The 15755-nt window shown below is 46.2% G+C and overlaps 2 protein-coding genes across 2 annotated transcripts; one reads left to right on the top strand and one right to left on the bottom strand.

The window, feature by feature from the left end:
- Positions 1 to 3541: 3541 nt before the first annotated feature.
- Positions 3542 to 4993, bottom strand: LOC308133776 (sialic acid-binding Ig-like lectin 15; the record flags this gene model as incomplete). Its single annotated transcript, XM_080501287.1, has 3 exons — positions 3542 to 3972; positions 4268 to 4654; positions 4954 to 4993. 3 exons carry the CDS (start codon positions 4991 to 4993, stop codon positions 3542 to 3544), a joined length of 858 nt encoding a protein of 285 aa, XP_080357413.1.
- Positions 4994 to 8871: 3878 nt separating this feature from the next.
- cmtm7 (CKLF-like MARVEL transmembrane domain containing 7) lies at positions 8872 to 11821 on the top strand (the record flags this gene model as incomplete). Its single annotated transcript, XM_080501549.1, is given in 6 exon segments — positions 8872 to 8985; positions 10028 to 10070; positions 10073 to 10203; positions 10500 to 10598; positions 10925 to 11003; positions 11200 to 11821. Coding segments are annotated over 6 exon segments (480 nt in total). The 3' UTR covers positions 11214 to 11821.
- Positions 11822 to 15755: the final 3934 nt, after the last annotated feature.

Below are 15755 nucleotides of genomic sequence, written 5' to 3'. Positions count from 1 at the left end.
AAGCAGACGGTTCTCATCGTGCCCACCGACTCACTGGCCACCAGGTACTTCATCCCGGCGGTGCCGTCAATTGTTGACACCACCAAGCCCACGTCTGCCGTGACCATGCAGGTGACGGAGAGAAGCCCGTTCAGAATCGTCATTGTCAACGCCGGCACGAAGAACAATGTGACTGTTAGAGGTAACGAGGACAGAGAGATCTCACTTTCGCCTTACCAGGTGGCCCAGGTCTGGTTGGATCCAGATCAAGAAATGCAGACTGTGGAGGCCAATGCCTCGGTGGCGGTCTTCTTTGGTCACCCCTGCGCCAAAAGAACGCCGTGCACCTGTGGTCAACTGTACACCATGGTGCCACCGGCCAAGGAGGACACCACCACTTTCGTCATCCCTCCGTTTCTGGCCGACGGAGACCTCGATGAAACCGTGGTGCTTGTGTCGGACGGTTTGGGGGTGTCGTCATCAGAGCCCTACAATAAGGATTCGCCGGTGGTCAAACAGGCCAGTGCTGCCATCCTCTACAGTCCAGGCATGCTCCTCCCTCTCATCCCGGAGACCGACTTTGCCTCCTGCTACATCGTCAGTGCCGTCCCTAACACGCCGTCCTACGTTGTGATCATGGTGAAGAAGGACGAGACTGATGGCGTCTATGTGGGAACCAATCAGGTGACTGGCTGGGTGGATGTCAAAGACACCGTCTACAAAGCAGTTCGTCATGAACTGCCGGAGGGAAGAACTGTCGCCTGGCATTCCTACTCCAAAATGGCTGTCTACTTCATTGGCGACAACGATGGGAATCAGTTTGGTCACCCTGCACCCATCGTCAGCACCACCCCAGGTAATCCCAGCCTCTGTGGAGGAACCAGTCTCACCTGCCAGAAATGAGCTTTTGTCTTTATTGAAGTGTTTTCTAACAAGTCCTGGATGAGACTCAGTATTCAACTTTGCGATGTGGCACTCTGACATGACACTGAGTGTGATCTGGTGGGAGCTCGTTTTGTACTAGTCTGAAGCTGGTTTGTGGACTGAAAATTTGGTTTTTGGACTGAAAATTTGGTTTTTGGACTGAGAAGAAGGTTTCTGGACTGGATAGAAGAAGGTTTCTGGACTGGATAGAAGCTGGTTTTTGGACTGGTTAGAAGATGGTTTCTGGACTGGTTAGAAGATGGTTTCTGGACTGAAAATTTGGTTTTTGGACTGAGAAGCTGGTTCCTGGACTGAGAAGCTGGTATCTGGCCTGGGTAGAAGCTGATTTTTGGACTGGGTAGAAGCTGGTTCTTGGACTGAGAAGTTGGCTTTGAATTGAAAAGTTGTTTTTCGGACTGAGAAGCTGGTTGTTGGACCGTGAGAAAGGGTGAAAATGCTCTTTTTGAAACAATCCTTCAGGATTATGAACTTTTATCCATGAAGACTATTGAGAAAGCAGAGATGTGTGAGTGGCTGGTTGTTGGACTGATTTGTAAAACACAAGAATGTTTACACGTGTGACACGAGTTGGTATGTCCTCTCCCAGATTACCGAGGCTGCGCTCTGGTCCCAGAGTCCCTGGACATTGGAGACTCGGCCGAAGGTTGGCGTGAGTCTCGGCAAAACTGCTTGGACGCAAGCCAAGAGCTGGTCAGCTTCTCCAATGCCGATTACCTGAGGCAAGTTCACAAACAGCTGGCCCAGTGGGAGATGGAGGATGTGACGGAGGTGTGGATCGCCATGCGGCGCAGCGCCCTGACCGGAGAATGGTACTCGGCCAATAACAGCACAGCCTACGTCACCAACTGGGACAAGGACGAGCCCGGCTCGGTGGAGGAGGGACAGTGCGCCATGATGAGCATGGAGAAGGATAAGGGCTTCATGTGGCGGGACGAGGACTGCTGCAGGAGAGCTAGATACTTATGTGTCACCCCGGGACAATTCATCAAAGAGTAGCGTCGGCAGCCAGCTGGACCGCAGGGCGACGAAAACCAACACGCCTCATGAGAGAGACAACTTCAGAGGGGACGTGTCTTCATGTTTTCCTACCCTGACCGTTCTAAATCTGGAAACTTACTGGTCTGACGGAAGTAAAGAGTTTCGTTTTGTTAGAATTTAAATCAGCTCAATCAATAAATGGGCGTTTGTTATTGATTTCAGAGTAAATTCAATCTCATTTAGTTGACCTGAACGTGGTGTAATCTTAAGATATAAATGACTACCTGTTCATAATCTTTGCTTGAGGAGTTAAAGTTCTTTATGAGTGTATTGAGAAAGTGTCTTGATAAGATTTGAAGTTTCACTGTATATTTGTTGTGGTGTGAGTTTAGGTTTATTTACTTACCTCTGCTTTTACAAGTAATCAAATTATTCCCTAATGCCTCTAGTAGGTTGATTTGCAGTGAGTGTACAAACACAGAAAACATGTTTAAAATATGTCTGATTTTTCCAATTTATTGTAGGTAAAAATTTTATTATTGATAAATCAATAAAAGTCACATGATGTGTGAAACAAGACTGATGGAATATTTTATTTCAGGTATTTTTATGCAAATAACTGAACATTTATATAGCTCATAACATAACGGCTCATGACATATATAGCTCACAACATGAAGTAACGGTTGCGCGTCAGGAGAATGTGTTTTTTGAAAGGAACTGATTAAAAGAGATGTATTTATGGCTTTTAATGGCTCGAGAGATTTAAAAATGACTTCAATGTTTTGAACTAAACAAAGAGAAAAAAACGGAACTGTTATAATCATAAACTCTTTAAATCTTCTAAATCAAAGTTTTTCTCAACTAAATTTTATTTGATTAAAACTTTCTATTACACAAAACATAATATGTAATTATATATAATAATATAAAACGTGTCTGGGTTTAGATGACAGAGAGTCACAGAGAGAGCTATAGTTGAAAAAAAAAAGTACATTATATATATATATATATACATAAAATATTTGTAATGTTTGTACATTTTGTACGTTACATTGTACGTTCCATAATAACGTTTAACGAAACCAAATTCAAAATATTGGAAATCGTTTTGTTTTTACACATAAACTAATATCCAGCCAAGTCATTTTATTTCAGAATGTGTATATTTGCTACTCACAGGGGGGCATGTTCACATATAAAATTAAAAACAAAGCATCAGAGTGTCAGACTTTCAAGGTTTAAATTGAGCCTGTGATTATAAGTTAAAATCTAGAATATGTATCCAATATTTAATGTGTGTTTATAACACAGCAGCATGCAATTTATCTGAGAAATGCTGCATTTAAAACTCGCAAGCTTTTAAAGAAATCCAGGTTAAAGTTGGAAATAAACAAAGAATACAGATTAACAATTAAAATGACTCTAGTTTAATCCACATTTGCATTCAAATTAAACCCAATATTTAACATTCTGACAATTAAAGTATCAAATGAATCTGATTTAACATTTAGAACAAACAGAGTTTGAGGTCAAAATCATGGTTATTATTTGGAAAATAAATCTAGACTAAGATTTTGAATAATTATTGAACAAAGACCAAATTATTATTGAAATTAATCCAGATTATTAGAGGCTGTTACTTCCAGGAGCAGCTCAGCCGCTGCAGAGCTCCTCCGTTGACCACCCACACCCCCACCCCCAGCAGCAGGAGCACTTTGGCCCCCACAGAGAGGCAGAACAGGAAAAGCAGGAGCGGCGGGGAGGCCCCGGGGGCCGGGGCCGGCGGGGCCCGGGGGGGCAGCACGTAGAGGGCGGCCTGCTCCTTCCCCAGCGGGTTGGAGGCGCTGCAGGAGTACTGCTGCCCCGGCTCCACGTCCCTCAGCTCGCTCACCGTGTGATACCGGGCCCCCGAGCCCTGGGCCAGGGGCCCCACCGGGGAGCCCTCCACCAGCTCGTCAGACCCCAGCCACTGCACGTCCGGCAGCGGAGAGCCCTGCACCCGACACACGGCTCGATACCCCGACGCCTCGCCGCCCTCCACCGACAGGGACAGGATCTTTGGAGGAGCTGCAGCAGGACCAGGGGAAGGAAAAACTATGTGAACCGTCACCATGGTAACAACACTCTGGGGGGGGGGGGGACAGTCACTTCCTGGTTCCATGGAGATATAACTGTTTGCCATGGAAACAAGTGTAAAGAGGAAACGGGAATGTGTTTGTGATTTAGAATGAAAATCATCTGCAAAAAAAATAAATATTGTGAAAAAGTAAATGCGACATTAAGTATATTTTCTGGGGCTGATTTGGGCTTTTATTTTGAAGTTGCAGGAAGATTCAAACCGTGCAGAGTGAGCTGCTCGTACCTTCCACCCTCAGCCTGGTGCCCATCTTGTCCTCGAAGCCGACGCCCTCCTGGCCCGGGACCTCGGCCCGGCAGTAGTAGCGGCCGCTGTCCTGCAGGGCGGCGCTGTTGATGCGTAGCGACAGGTCGTGCTCCCTGGGGTCTCCCTCCAGCCGGTAGCGGGGGTCCTGCCGGGGCTCCGGCTCGCAGCCGGGGACCCCCAGCCGGCTGGTGCAGCGGAACAGCACGGTGGCGTCCCGGCCGTGACCCAGACGCCACAGCACGTGCAGAGATGCATGCTGGGAGTGCTGCGGGTGGCTGAAGGTGCAGGGCAGCACCACCGGGTAGCCCTCCATACCTCGGACCTCCGACTGCACCTTCATGGACCAGCCGTCATCCCCAGAGCATGCTGGGAAGAAAACACCAACACAAAACATGACGTACGGCTGAGAGAGGAGGGGAGCAGGGCCGTGCACAGAGGACCAGGAGTCAGGGGCCCCGGGCCCTGGAGGCACCTTCCCTTTTAGCATTAGCATCATTTAGCTACATACAGCATGTTAACAGTGATAAAGTGAGAGAAGCATATAATCTTTCAGTAACTTGATAAGTTTAGAATCCAGAGATGAGGGAGAGTAGAAGAGAATAAGTTTTTATTGAAAACAAAAACAAATTCTACTGTAGTTACCTGGATGTTGTAGAGGAGCTCACCTGTGAGGGTCAGCAGGAGCAGCAGAGCGCTCGGGGACATCCTGACATCTGCTCCCGGCGCCGCCGTGTGACCGCCGTGACTCAATGTTCCTGCTCACACGTCCTTCTTGTCCCCGTGACTCATGAAGCATCCGCCCCATGTGTCTCCTTCCTGTTTTACTTTGAAGTCTCAGGGTGGCTGCGGGGCCGGACGCTAATCATCTGGAGAACCGACTGGCTGACCAGTTGCGACACAAGGTCCAGGCCCGTCCAGGTATATTCCCCGACGTCCCATGAGCATCTCAGAGAAGAAACCAACACAACAAAACAAGACCATGACCACCCATGTCCACTCATTTTCAATCTGAAGTTGCCCAAATCCATCACACCAAATTTGATTTGTTTACAAACAAACTGGAATTTGTAGCCATGAAAGTGTGTGTATGTTTTGCTAACTCACGTCCTCTTGGGAAACCTACTGCAAGGGTTTCTGGGTATTATCAAAGATGGCGTGGCGTCAGCTCAAGAGAAAATATCAACATTTGACCGATGCAGCCAGAAGAGAAGCCAAACTCTCTTCAACAAAATGTCTTCAAGCCACAAAAATCTCCGTCTTAAATGTTTTGAAACTGATCGTTTTCTCCAGCGCCAATCAAAATCTGGCGAGATCAAGTGAACACACCGGATCTGGAGCTCACAACACTTCGGGATAGTTGCGGAATTTCCTTGAGCGCCGTGATATCAACAAACCAGAGAACGTTCCTCAAACACTCAAATGTTGAAAATATGCGTCTGCGCGAGTGTGCTGCCTTTCCTTCAGACAGGTATTGACCACACATTAGAGGTGAACATCAACAACCAAAACTGAGTGCTAAACATTTTTCATTTTTCCAGTAACTTTAAGCTGCCGCCTGCGCCCCATCGTCCGGGATGGTCCTGGTCCAGTTACATAACTCCCATCTGGACTGGTTGAACCAGTTTTACATCCCGACTGGTCTCTTCAGTCAGAACCAGACCAGCTCGGCTCCACATCTACGTCCTACAGAGTGTTTCTCCTCTCACACTGTGGTACGCAGGCGCCCTCTAGTGGCCCCTGGGGTGAGTGACGAATATAGAGTTGTTGTTTTTTGTAAATAAAATTCAATTAAACTTTATTTATATAGCACCAAATACAACACAGTCATTTCTAGGTGCTTTTAGCAGAGAAACCCAACAATAAACGTATTTGAAAATAGATCAAATTGTCAAAACACTACAAAAACTAGCCTTGTCACAGATACACTCCTGTTTAAGATAAGCTTATAAGTAATAAGTCCACAGCTAATAGGGTGAGAAAAGGTTTAAGAAGCGCTGCAGTCGAGGATTCATGTGTTTCAGAACTATGTCTGTATGGAAGAAAAGTTCAACACGTGTGCAGATGACGGTGTAGTAAATGTTCTCTTTGCTAAATTCTGACAGACTCTGGGAATCTCCTGCTCACACATGAACAGAAAAACGATTCACGATGACCGTGGAGTTTCAGGAAAGTTTCACTGTTTTCAAAAACTTGGTTTGTCAGTGACTTTCCACCCAGAGATCGAATTTTGTTGCGAGTGTATTTGTTTTTGTAAATCTGAAACTGAAAGTAGGAAACAGTAGAACAGTGTCAAGAAAAGAGGAGCAGACACCGGGCCGACCGCTAAAGTGACCCGACTTGTCAACCCGAAACCTCAAAAAAAAAGACAAATGAAGAAACAAGAAAACCAAAGCCAGAAAACAGGAAGAGTCGGTCCGAGAGAGCGAATCTGCTGACTGACCATTTACTGCAAACCTGTGAAGAAACGGAAGGAGTGGGCACCAAGGTACTGTGTGTGTGTGTGTGTGTGTGTGTGTGTGTATAACCACTGTGTGGTTTCAGGATGTGGTTAATGTGTGAAAAATGTGTTTCAACGTTTCCACGGCAACCAGTGACCCTGCCGGTGTTGCACCTTGCTGGGTGTGTTCACACTTCTGCTTTGCTCCACGTTTGTGCGAACCCCTCGAACAAACACGACACCCACACACACATGTTAGCTCCGCTGCATTAGCATTAGCCTCACTGCATTAGCATTAGCCTCACTGCGTTATCCGCCATAGCGGCGACAGCTCGCGGGCGCTTGGTGCCGTTCGAGCCGCCGGCGGCGTCGCTCTGATGTTTCTCCTCCAGGTTCGCAGTTTCTGAGGCAGCAGTTTGAAATATTGATGAGATCTCATGAGTTTTGTTCAAAAATTCAGGCAGCTGCCGTCACAGTGAGCAGTCACATGGCGGAGGCCGCTTCACGGAAAACTGACAAATGTGCGCGTGACATGTGGACATGTGGTCGATTTTTAAGGAAAATAATGGATTTTTCCTATTCTTGTTTTTTTCAAAGATTTTAAAATGACAGTTCTTCATGATCGTGGAGCAATAAGTGAGAAAATCTAATAGAGGAAAGTTTGGGAACAATCAGGGATGTTCAATTCACCGATCGTCACTGTCAAAGTTACTTAAAATTACAACTTTAAGACAGCAACTGTGGATAATAAGTAAGAGTTAAAGTGTCTGTTAATGTAGCAGAAGCTGAGCTTTTAGCTGTGTGGGTCAGTCTAATGACTCGTTAATCTCATTATCATATGAAGTTCCTGCAGTAATTCCAGGAAGACGCTCTTTAATCAAGTTGTTAGTTCTTCTTAAAAACTGATTTATGAAGTAAAGACAACAAGGAAAAAAATCAGCAGAGATAAACTACCAACATGGAGTCACAGAAAGAGAGAGAGAGGGAGTGTGTGTGTGTGTGTGTGTGTGTGTGTGTGTGTGTGTGTGTGTGTGTGTGTGTGTGTGTGTGTGTGTGTGTGTGTGTGTGTGTGTGTGCGTGTGTGTGTGTGTGTGTGTTCGGCTCTGCTTTGTATTTATTTGTGGATGTAAGCAGACTGTGTTGTTCCTGCAGAATATTCTGTTCTGCTGTCTATCCACAGCACCCCCCCCTCTCTCTCCCTCTCCCTCCCTCTCTCTCTCTCTCTCTCTCCCTCCCTCTCTCTCTCTCTCTCCCTCCCTCTCTCTCTCTCTCTCTCTCTCTCTCTCTCTCTCTGCTGCAGTGGTACAGACCACACCTCTGCCTCTTTACACTGACTGATCCGGTCAAACTAACAGACTGAACCACACACACACACATACTCACACGCTCAGTTCAAAATAAAAGCACAAAGCGAGTTAAGGTTTCTCATGACTACAAAATAAAATGTGTACGTATGTATATATGTATATATGTATGTATGTGTATACTTTCGTAACATATTATATCTTTGTATACTTTCCTAATTAATCCATAGTTGTGCTTTAATGTCCCAGTGGTTATAAAAAAGGGTGAGAAAAACACTTGAACAATAATAATAATAATAATAATAATAATAATAATAATAATAATAATAATAATAATAATAATAATAATAATAATAATAATAATAATGTTGGCGTCTCTTTCCAGAACCTCCACATAGACTTTCCCAGGCAGGCTAAGAGATGTGACAGTCTCTGGTCCACGTTTTGAAAACGCCCGTACGGTCCTGGACCTGTGGACCTGTGTACCTGTGTACCTGTGGACCTGTGGACCTGTGTACCTGTGGACCTGTGGACCGTACAGGACAGGTATATTCAGGTGCTGAAGCAACTCCCGGTGTGTCTCATCCACTGAGGCCGGAAAATGAAAGTCCTGCGTGCTTTTATTGTGAAAGGGCCACCGGTAAGCGTGATGTTTCCCGGTGGTAAATTGACTTTCAGACGAGCTGAAGTCTGAACAGTCAGTTACGGGACGGTCTGTGTTCCTGCACCTCCTCCTCCTCCTCCTCCTTCATCTCCTGCTGCTACGGTTCTCCTCCTCCTCCTCCTCCTCCTCCTCCTCCTCCCGGTTGTCCTCCAGTCCTCCGGTGCTCCGGTCCCTCAGCATGTCTCACACGGTGGCGGCGTCCAGCAGCGGCACGGTGAGGTCGTCCGGGGACAGCGGTCTGAACCTGGGCTACACCCGCACCATCCCCGGGCTGCTGAAGATCGGCCAGACGGTGAGAGGAGCTCCGTGCCGGGGGGAGGAGAGGTGGTGGTGGTGGTGGTGGTGGTGAGGGACGGGGGGGGGGGCTTTAATTCACCGGCCGACAGAAAAAAAAACACCTTACTATCAGCCTACGTCACTGATCGATGTCACCATTGATCGACAGATCTCAGATTTCACTTTATTTACTAACGTTAAAGAGTCCCAGGAGACAGGGACAACAGGAGGGGGGGGGGGGGGCTGATCAGGAGGGGGGGGGGGGGGGGGGGGGGTGGGGGGTGGGGGGGGGTGGTGATCAGTAGGGGCCCTGACAGGGGGGGGGGGGGGGGGTTGATCAGTAGGGGCCCTGACAGGGGGGGGGGGGGGGGGGGTGATCAAGCGGGGGCCCTGACTGACACAAGGAGTGTGTTCTTTTATGTTCATTCATGTTTGTTTTGGTTGTCTCTGTGTGGCTGTCACACTGTGGGAGGTGGTGGAGCAGCTCTGGAGGCAGTCGGTCCCCTTTAACCTGACAAGCAGCGTAAATCAAATAAAAAGAATCCTCCTCCACATACTGACTTGGAGGCCCAGCCGGTTGGGATTAACCAAGACAAATGTAGATAACATAAATTAAGGTTACACTGATTGTGTGTAATTATAACAATAGTAATGGAGAAGATATTTTACTTACACACTTATAATTGACATTGTTGCCTTTTGTACTTGTTTTCTGTCTCTTTGTGGTTGTTTTGTGTCTCTTTGTATCGTTTTGTGTTCTTGTGGTTGTTCATTGTGGTTTTGTTGTTTTTTCTCTCTCTTTTGCTCTTTGTGGTTGTTATTTTCCTCTTTGGCTCTATTTCTCAGTTGTTTTGTGTCTGTTTGTATCGTTTATCTCCTTGTGGCTGTTTGGTACCTTCTTGTTTGTTTTGTGTCCCTTTGTAGTTGTTTTGTGTCTCTTTGTAGTAAATCAGTGGTCCTCTGCCTCGCATGTTTCAGCTCCTCCTGCTGACACACGAGTGGAGCTTTGTGATGATTTAACAACTAAATTCAGTGTGTGTGTGTGTGTGTGTGTGCAGCTGGCCCTGCTCGTCGCCCTGGTGTGTGTGTGCTGTGTGCGTGGCTGCCGAGCTGGGCGGCCTTCCAGTTCTTCCAGGTGGTGGTCCTGTGGTTCCTGGTGGCCCTCTTCGTCTTCCTCCTCATGCACCTGCTGCGACTGCAGAGGAAGATGCCCTGCATCAACTGGCCTCTGACGGTGAGGCGCATGTCTGCGTAGAAAACAACGCTCACAACTTTCCTGTTTTGACTTGAAATCAAACTGACATGATACATTTTCTTTTCTTTTTTTTGGTCTCCAAATATAAAAGCAGAAGGAAAGATTTTTTTTTTTTTTTTTTAAACGTGCAAAAATTCAAAACTTAATTCAGATGAAACTGAGAGGGTGTTACTTCCCGATACTGACAACACACACACACACACACACACAGGATCTGAACCCAGGCAAACTGCTCTCTCTCTCTCTCTCTCTCTCTCTCTCTCTCTCTCTCTCAGGAATTCTTCCACTACGCCGTGGGCAGCGTGCTCCTCTTCATCGCCTCCATCGCCGCCGCTGTGAAGTGTGCCGGAGCCTCGGCGCTGGTGGTTGCAGCGGTACGTAGCGTCACAGCCGCGCAGGAAACGCTGGCTAACCACCTTTAAGCCTCCACAGTGCACAACATGCACATGGTGGAAACCCCCCCCCCCCCACACACACACACACACACACACAGACACAGTAGAGGAAGCTGCTGTGTCCTTGTCTGACAGGAAACTTTCATCCTCCAGCGCTCGGTCAGGCCCCGACTGAGCTTTTGACCTTTGACCTCTTCCACATGACCAACGTGCTGGTTTGTTTTTTTTCCCCTTCTGTGCATCAACTTTTCACTTCGATATGAAATGACTCGTGTGTGTGTGTGTGTGTGTGTGTGTGTGTGCAGGTGTTTGGGTTCCTGGCCACCTTCCTGATGGTGGTGAACCTGTGGACGTTGTACAGCGTGGCCTGCGGCCCTCAGGCTGGTACGTCCAATTGACCGTTTAGTCTGAGGAATGAGGAATTAGTTCGAGGGACAACTGCTAATGTGACTCACGAGGAAGACTCACATGATGAAGTCCAGTTTACAGACACAGCTGATTCCTCCTCCTCCTCTCCTCTCCTCTCCTCTCCTCTCCTCTCCTCTCCTCTCCTCTCCTCCTCCTCCTCCTCCTCCTCCAGGTTCCTCGGTGTAAAATAATTCAGGAGCTGATGAAGAATCCACACGGCTGCGTCCTCGTCTCCGGGACATTTTTTCCGCCCGGCAACCAGCCGACCCCTGCACCCCGATTGGACGATCGGACCCGGGGACGAGCTGCCGCTCCCGAACAACCAGAACCTTGTGTGATCGTCACGGTAACCACCAACGGGACAGTGTTTTGGTTCTTTTCCCGTTCCACATCTCCACGTGTCCCACGTCGTCCCCCCCGGTCAACGTGTCATCAGCGGGCGCCGCAGCGCTCCGCCCTGCTGCTGCCACGTTGACCCCAGGTCCCGTCACGCCCTCTGCTACGCCCTCCCCGTCAGGTGCTCCCGGTTTACAGCTTCACCTCATTTATTTTCTACTTCACTAAATCACCGAAGGAAGCTTTTGTGACGATTGTGTGGGAAAAAAGGACAGATTTTTACAAGAAAAAGAAAAGAACTGAATCTGTTTTTATGTGATTTATTTATTTTGTAGGATTATTCAGAATGTCAGGGATTTTTTTATTATTATTTCAAGTTGTTTTTTTAAATTAAATTCTTGCTTTGTATAAATTATTCTGTTAATAATCACACAACAGATCAGGAAAAAAAAAGTACGATTGTAGTGTTTTGTTTTTTGTTCACTCCGACTCACAGACCTGATGAAGGCTTTTATTTTGGCGATAATGATGTCTGTGTGATCCGTTGAGAAGAACCTTCAGACGGGAGCATCCTGCTGCGTCACAAAGAAGCTTGTGTGCCATTAATTTGATAAAACAAAAGACTGTTAGTTCATTTGAAAAAAGGATGAACTCCCATAATGCATCACTCTTGACAGCACGACCTCGGTGACTGGTGCTCAACAGGAGCCCATTTCCATCCAAAGCACAGCAGAACCCGCTCGGTTCCAGAAGGTTCTGTGGAGGCCTTCAGGGAGTCGGTGTGGAAATCTGTCTGCATCTCTTAAAGGTACAGTACGTGGTTTCATTCATGCAACAGCCTTGAAAGCAAACTGGCTGAAGCTAACAGTTAGCCGCTGCCTGTTTGCGCCAGTGAATCCCACTGAGTGCCACCAGGAGGTGCATTGAGTTGCTCTTCCTACTCTTCCTCTTCCTCCTCTTCCTCCTCCCACCACTACTCCTAATTTCCCCTCATACTCCTCTTTCTGTTCCTCCTCCTCCTCCTCCTCTTCCTCCCCCTCCTGCAGTGACTCAGTGCTGCCACCTAAAGGTGCTTTTACAGAAACATCACAGACTGTACCTTTTAAATAAATCAACCCGAACAGAAGTGAGCAGGAAAAAAAAAAAAAGTTTTTAAAATCTACGCACAGATAATCTGTTTACAACTCGCATACAGGAAGCGGGACAGCATGGACCCGTAAACAAACGTAAAAAAATGTACGATTATTTCAGGGTGGGTAGTTAAGGCTAAATAAAAAAAAAGACACAGGAAATACGTGTCAAAGCATTAATAGATAAAACAATTAAAAATTTGTGCATGAATCAAACAGCTGTAAGGTTTTTTACAAAAATCAACATCTCGCATTTAGAATAAAAGCAGAAAACAAGTTTTTACCAAAGCTGAAGCTTCAATCTGCATGTTTCTGCCAAAGCTGAATAAAAGCACAGACTACCAAAATAAAAGTGTCCTGAACTTTAAACCACACAGGGAAGTGTGGTTATTATGAAGCTTATTGTGAAAATACATTTCCTGCTCTCTTTATAACGTCACTGTTGGGTTTTTTAAATCGGTGCTTTTATTTTGTAATGACCTTTGCACACGGATTTCCACACAGGTCCATTCAAATGTTCATTCATATGGCGCGCCTCCTGAAACTCCAGCACGTCAGCAGGGACACGTGTTCGATTCCCGAGTGACACCAATGGAAAGGTTGTTAATTTGTTTAGTTATAAATTAAACTTGTTTTACAAAAGCAAAAGAATCTGCAAACAAAGTTTACAAAACGCTTCGATTCAAAATGAGAAGTAATGTAACCGAATCGACCTTCGGAATGACGAGGCGTTCTCGAAGCTAACCAAGTATTCCAAGTTAAACCTGTACGGGAACTTTTTCTATTCAAAGTTTTTGCATTTAAAGCAGTTTTGTTAGATTTCTCTGCAAAAACAGTTTTATTCATTAAAAGCCCAAAACAAAGCTTTATTTTGATGCTATAAAAAGCAGAAGCGCAAGTGTTTGCCTCCCTCTAGTGGTGGCAGCAGGAGTAGCAAGAGGGAGACCTAGAAGACAAGAACTACACAAATACTTTGATTTAAGTAGTTTTTGGAAGTAAAATAACTACAAATCTGTAGCGTTAAGGCGTCAGTATACTACTGTACCTACAGTACTCATAGGGCAGTGTGTAGTTCAGCACCATAACACTAGGGGGCGTAGGAGGAGCGGTCACGAAGCCGCTTCAACCTCAGTAGTGCTTGTTTTCCGGTTGCTTATTGTGCTTTGCAGTCATGGTGAGTAATTTGGCACAGAGATTGACAGTGATGCTGCAAATTTTAGTTTGGGCTGCGAAGCGGCAGCCTGTAGCGGCGAGCAGGAAGCTAGCTCCTGTTGCCGTCCATATCATCGGCCGTGTGCGTCGTCGACGGGAAACGTGACCAGAATTCTTTGTCCTGCCTCCGCGCAGTGTGTGTGTTGTTCAACAGCGCTTCTCCATTAAACTTTAGTTTTGAGGCGTAAACAAAGTGTCTGATTAGCGAGTGTCTCAGACGAGCTCTGGAGTGACTTAAAGGTTTAGACTGGTCTGGGGGTAAATTCAGAACCACTGGAACATTTCAGTTTGGGACCATTTTAAAACTCAGTTCCTGTGAGCCTTGGGAGGGTTTTGGTAGTGGTGTGACTCACCATGGACACGGACTGGACCCAGTTTGAACTGGAGCTCTTCTTCTTCTTCTTCTTCTTCTGGTTCTTCTTCTTCTTCTTCTTCTGAACGACCCTTCAGCCATCTCACTCTTTTCATTTGAGAGTATTTCCTCTCCTCCCAGAACGTGGACCAGGCTCTGGATCTGACCGACTGCTCCGCCTCGTCGGCGCCTCCTGCTGGTTTTGGTGCTCGGGTTCTGTGTGGGTTCTCTGGACGGAGAACCTCGCCGCCCCGCCTCGCTGTGTTTGCAGGAGTTGCTTTGCTGTGGTTTGATGACGTGACTTGACGTGTCGCCGGCCACAACCTCTCAGAGCTCACTGGCAGATCACAAGTGGGCCCAAGGCACTTCAACTGCCCAGTGCTTTTATTCTGAAGGATCCTGAAGTGTTTGACTTCATTGGAATGTTTCAGCCAATCAGATCTTTTATTGGAGACTCCAAGGAGAAGTTGTTGGGAACTTGGGAGTTTGACTTCCCACTTATGTGGATATTAAGGATGTAAACGTTTTCCTCTCCACCTTTTAGCTTTGGCAACAGGAAATGCAGACGGGTCATGGCCGCCCTCTGCTGGGAAGTGAAAGGAAGTTTCCTCCCTCCCGAGGTCGTAGACATCAAAGCTTTCTTTCTCAGAGCATTTTGAACTGCTGCTGCTGGTATTGGACTCCAGTCGCTGTGTTTTGCTTCTGGTTGCTGAACCTTAGTTTGTGGGTGTCGCTGCAGCTGCTGGACTCTCACTCTTCCTTTGGTTTTCTTCCAAAGTGCCTTATTGTTGTGTTGACGGAGGAGGTGGTGGGGGTTCGGGGGGGGGGGGGCTCGCTCTTTTCAACTCCCCGACATGATGTGGATTTGAGATCTTTTACGAGTCCTGTGGTTTTTTCAGTCACGTCACAAAGAGCTTCCATCCGTGTTGTTTTTCTACATTTCTTTTTTTTTTTTTGTGTGTGTTTCAGCTACAGGTTGTAATTTGTCGCATGTTGTGAATTAAAGGCTCATTACACCACCTTTGTGCCTGTCATTCTGTCATTTCGAGTTGGAGAGAAACATGACAAACATATTTTAAAACAAACACAGAACCTGAAGAGTCCACAGAATTGCTAAATAATAATAATAAATAATGTGCTGTGTGATATTTCTATCAGAAACTACAGGTCGATCAGAGTGTAGCAGAAAGATGAAACTGTTTAAACGACAGCGTTTCAAGTTTTGCATTTACACGGCAACATTTTGAAAACAATGTCCGTTTACGTGCAAGTAATGCAGAAAACTGTGGTTTTCATGTTGGGCCACTAGTGGGTGCTGTTTGCTCTTGTAATGAAAACATGTACAATACGCTAGATAAACATCAACAAAGGGACAACATGGACGTTCTAGTCAACAAACAAGACATTTCTCAAATTATATAGAAGAAATAAGTTGTTCATTGGAGCTGGGTTAGTTTTTTATTTAAACTGATTTAATGATTCTACACATTTTCACAATGAAAGCACAAGATTTTGCCAAAACGTTTTCCATGAGAATGTTGGGACCATTATGTAGGGATTTACTACCTCATATGGATCACTATTTATGTTTTGGTTGGCTATCGATAATGATTAATAATTATCAAAGATAGTTATTAATAATGTTGACATTTAATCTGATCTGTATCAGATACCTCGGAGCACCACCTGTCGTAACAG

The sequence above is a fragment of the Blennius ocellaris genome (genome assembly GCF_963422515.1).
Source record: "Blennius ocellaris genome assembly, chromosome: 8".
NCBI lineage: Eukaryota > Metazoa > Chordata > Actinopteri > Blenniiformes > Blenniidae > Blennius > Blennius ocellaris.
The sequence above is the reverse complement of the archived record's forward strand: the minus strand, read 5'-3'. Positions and strand labels throughout refer to the sequence as shown.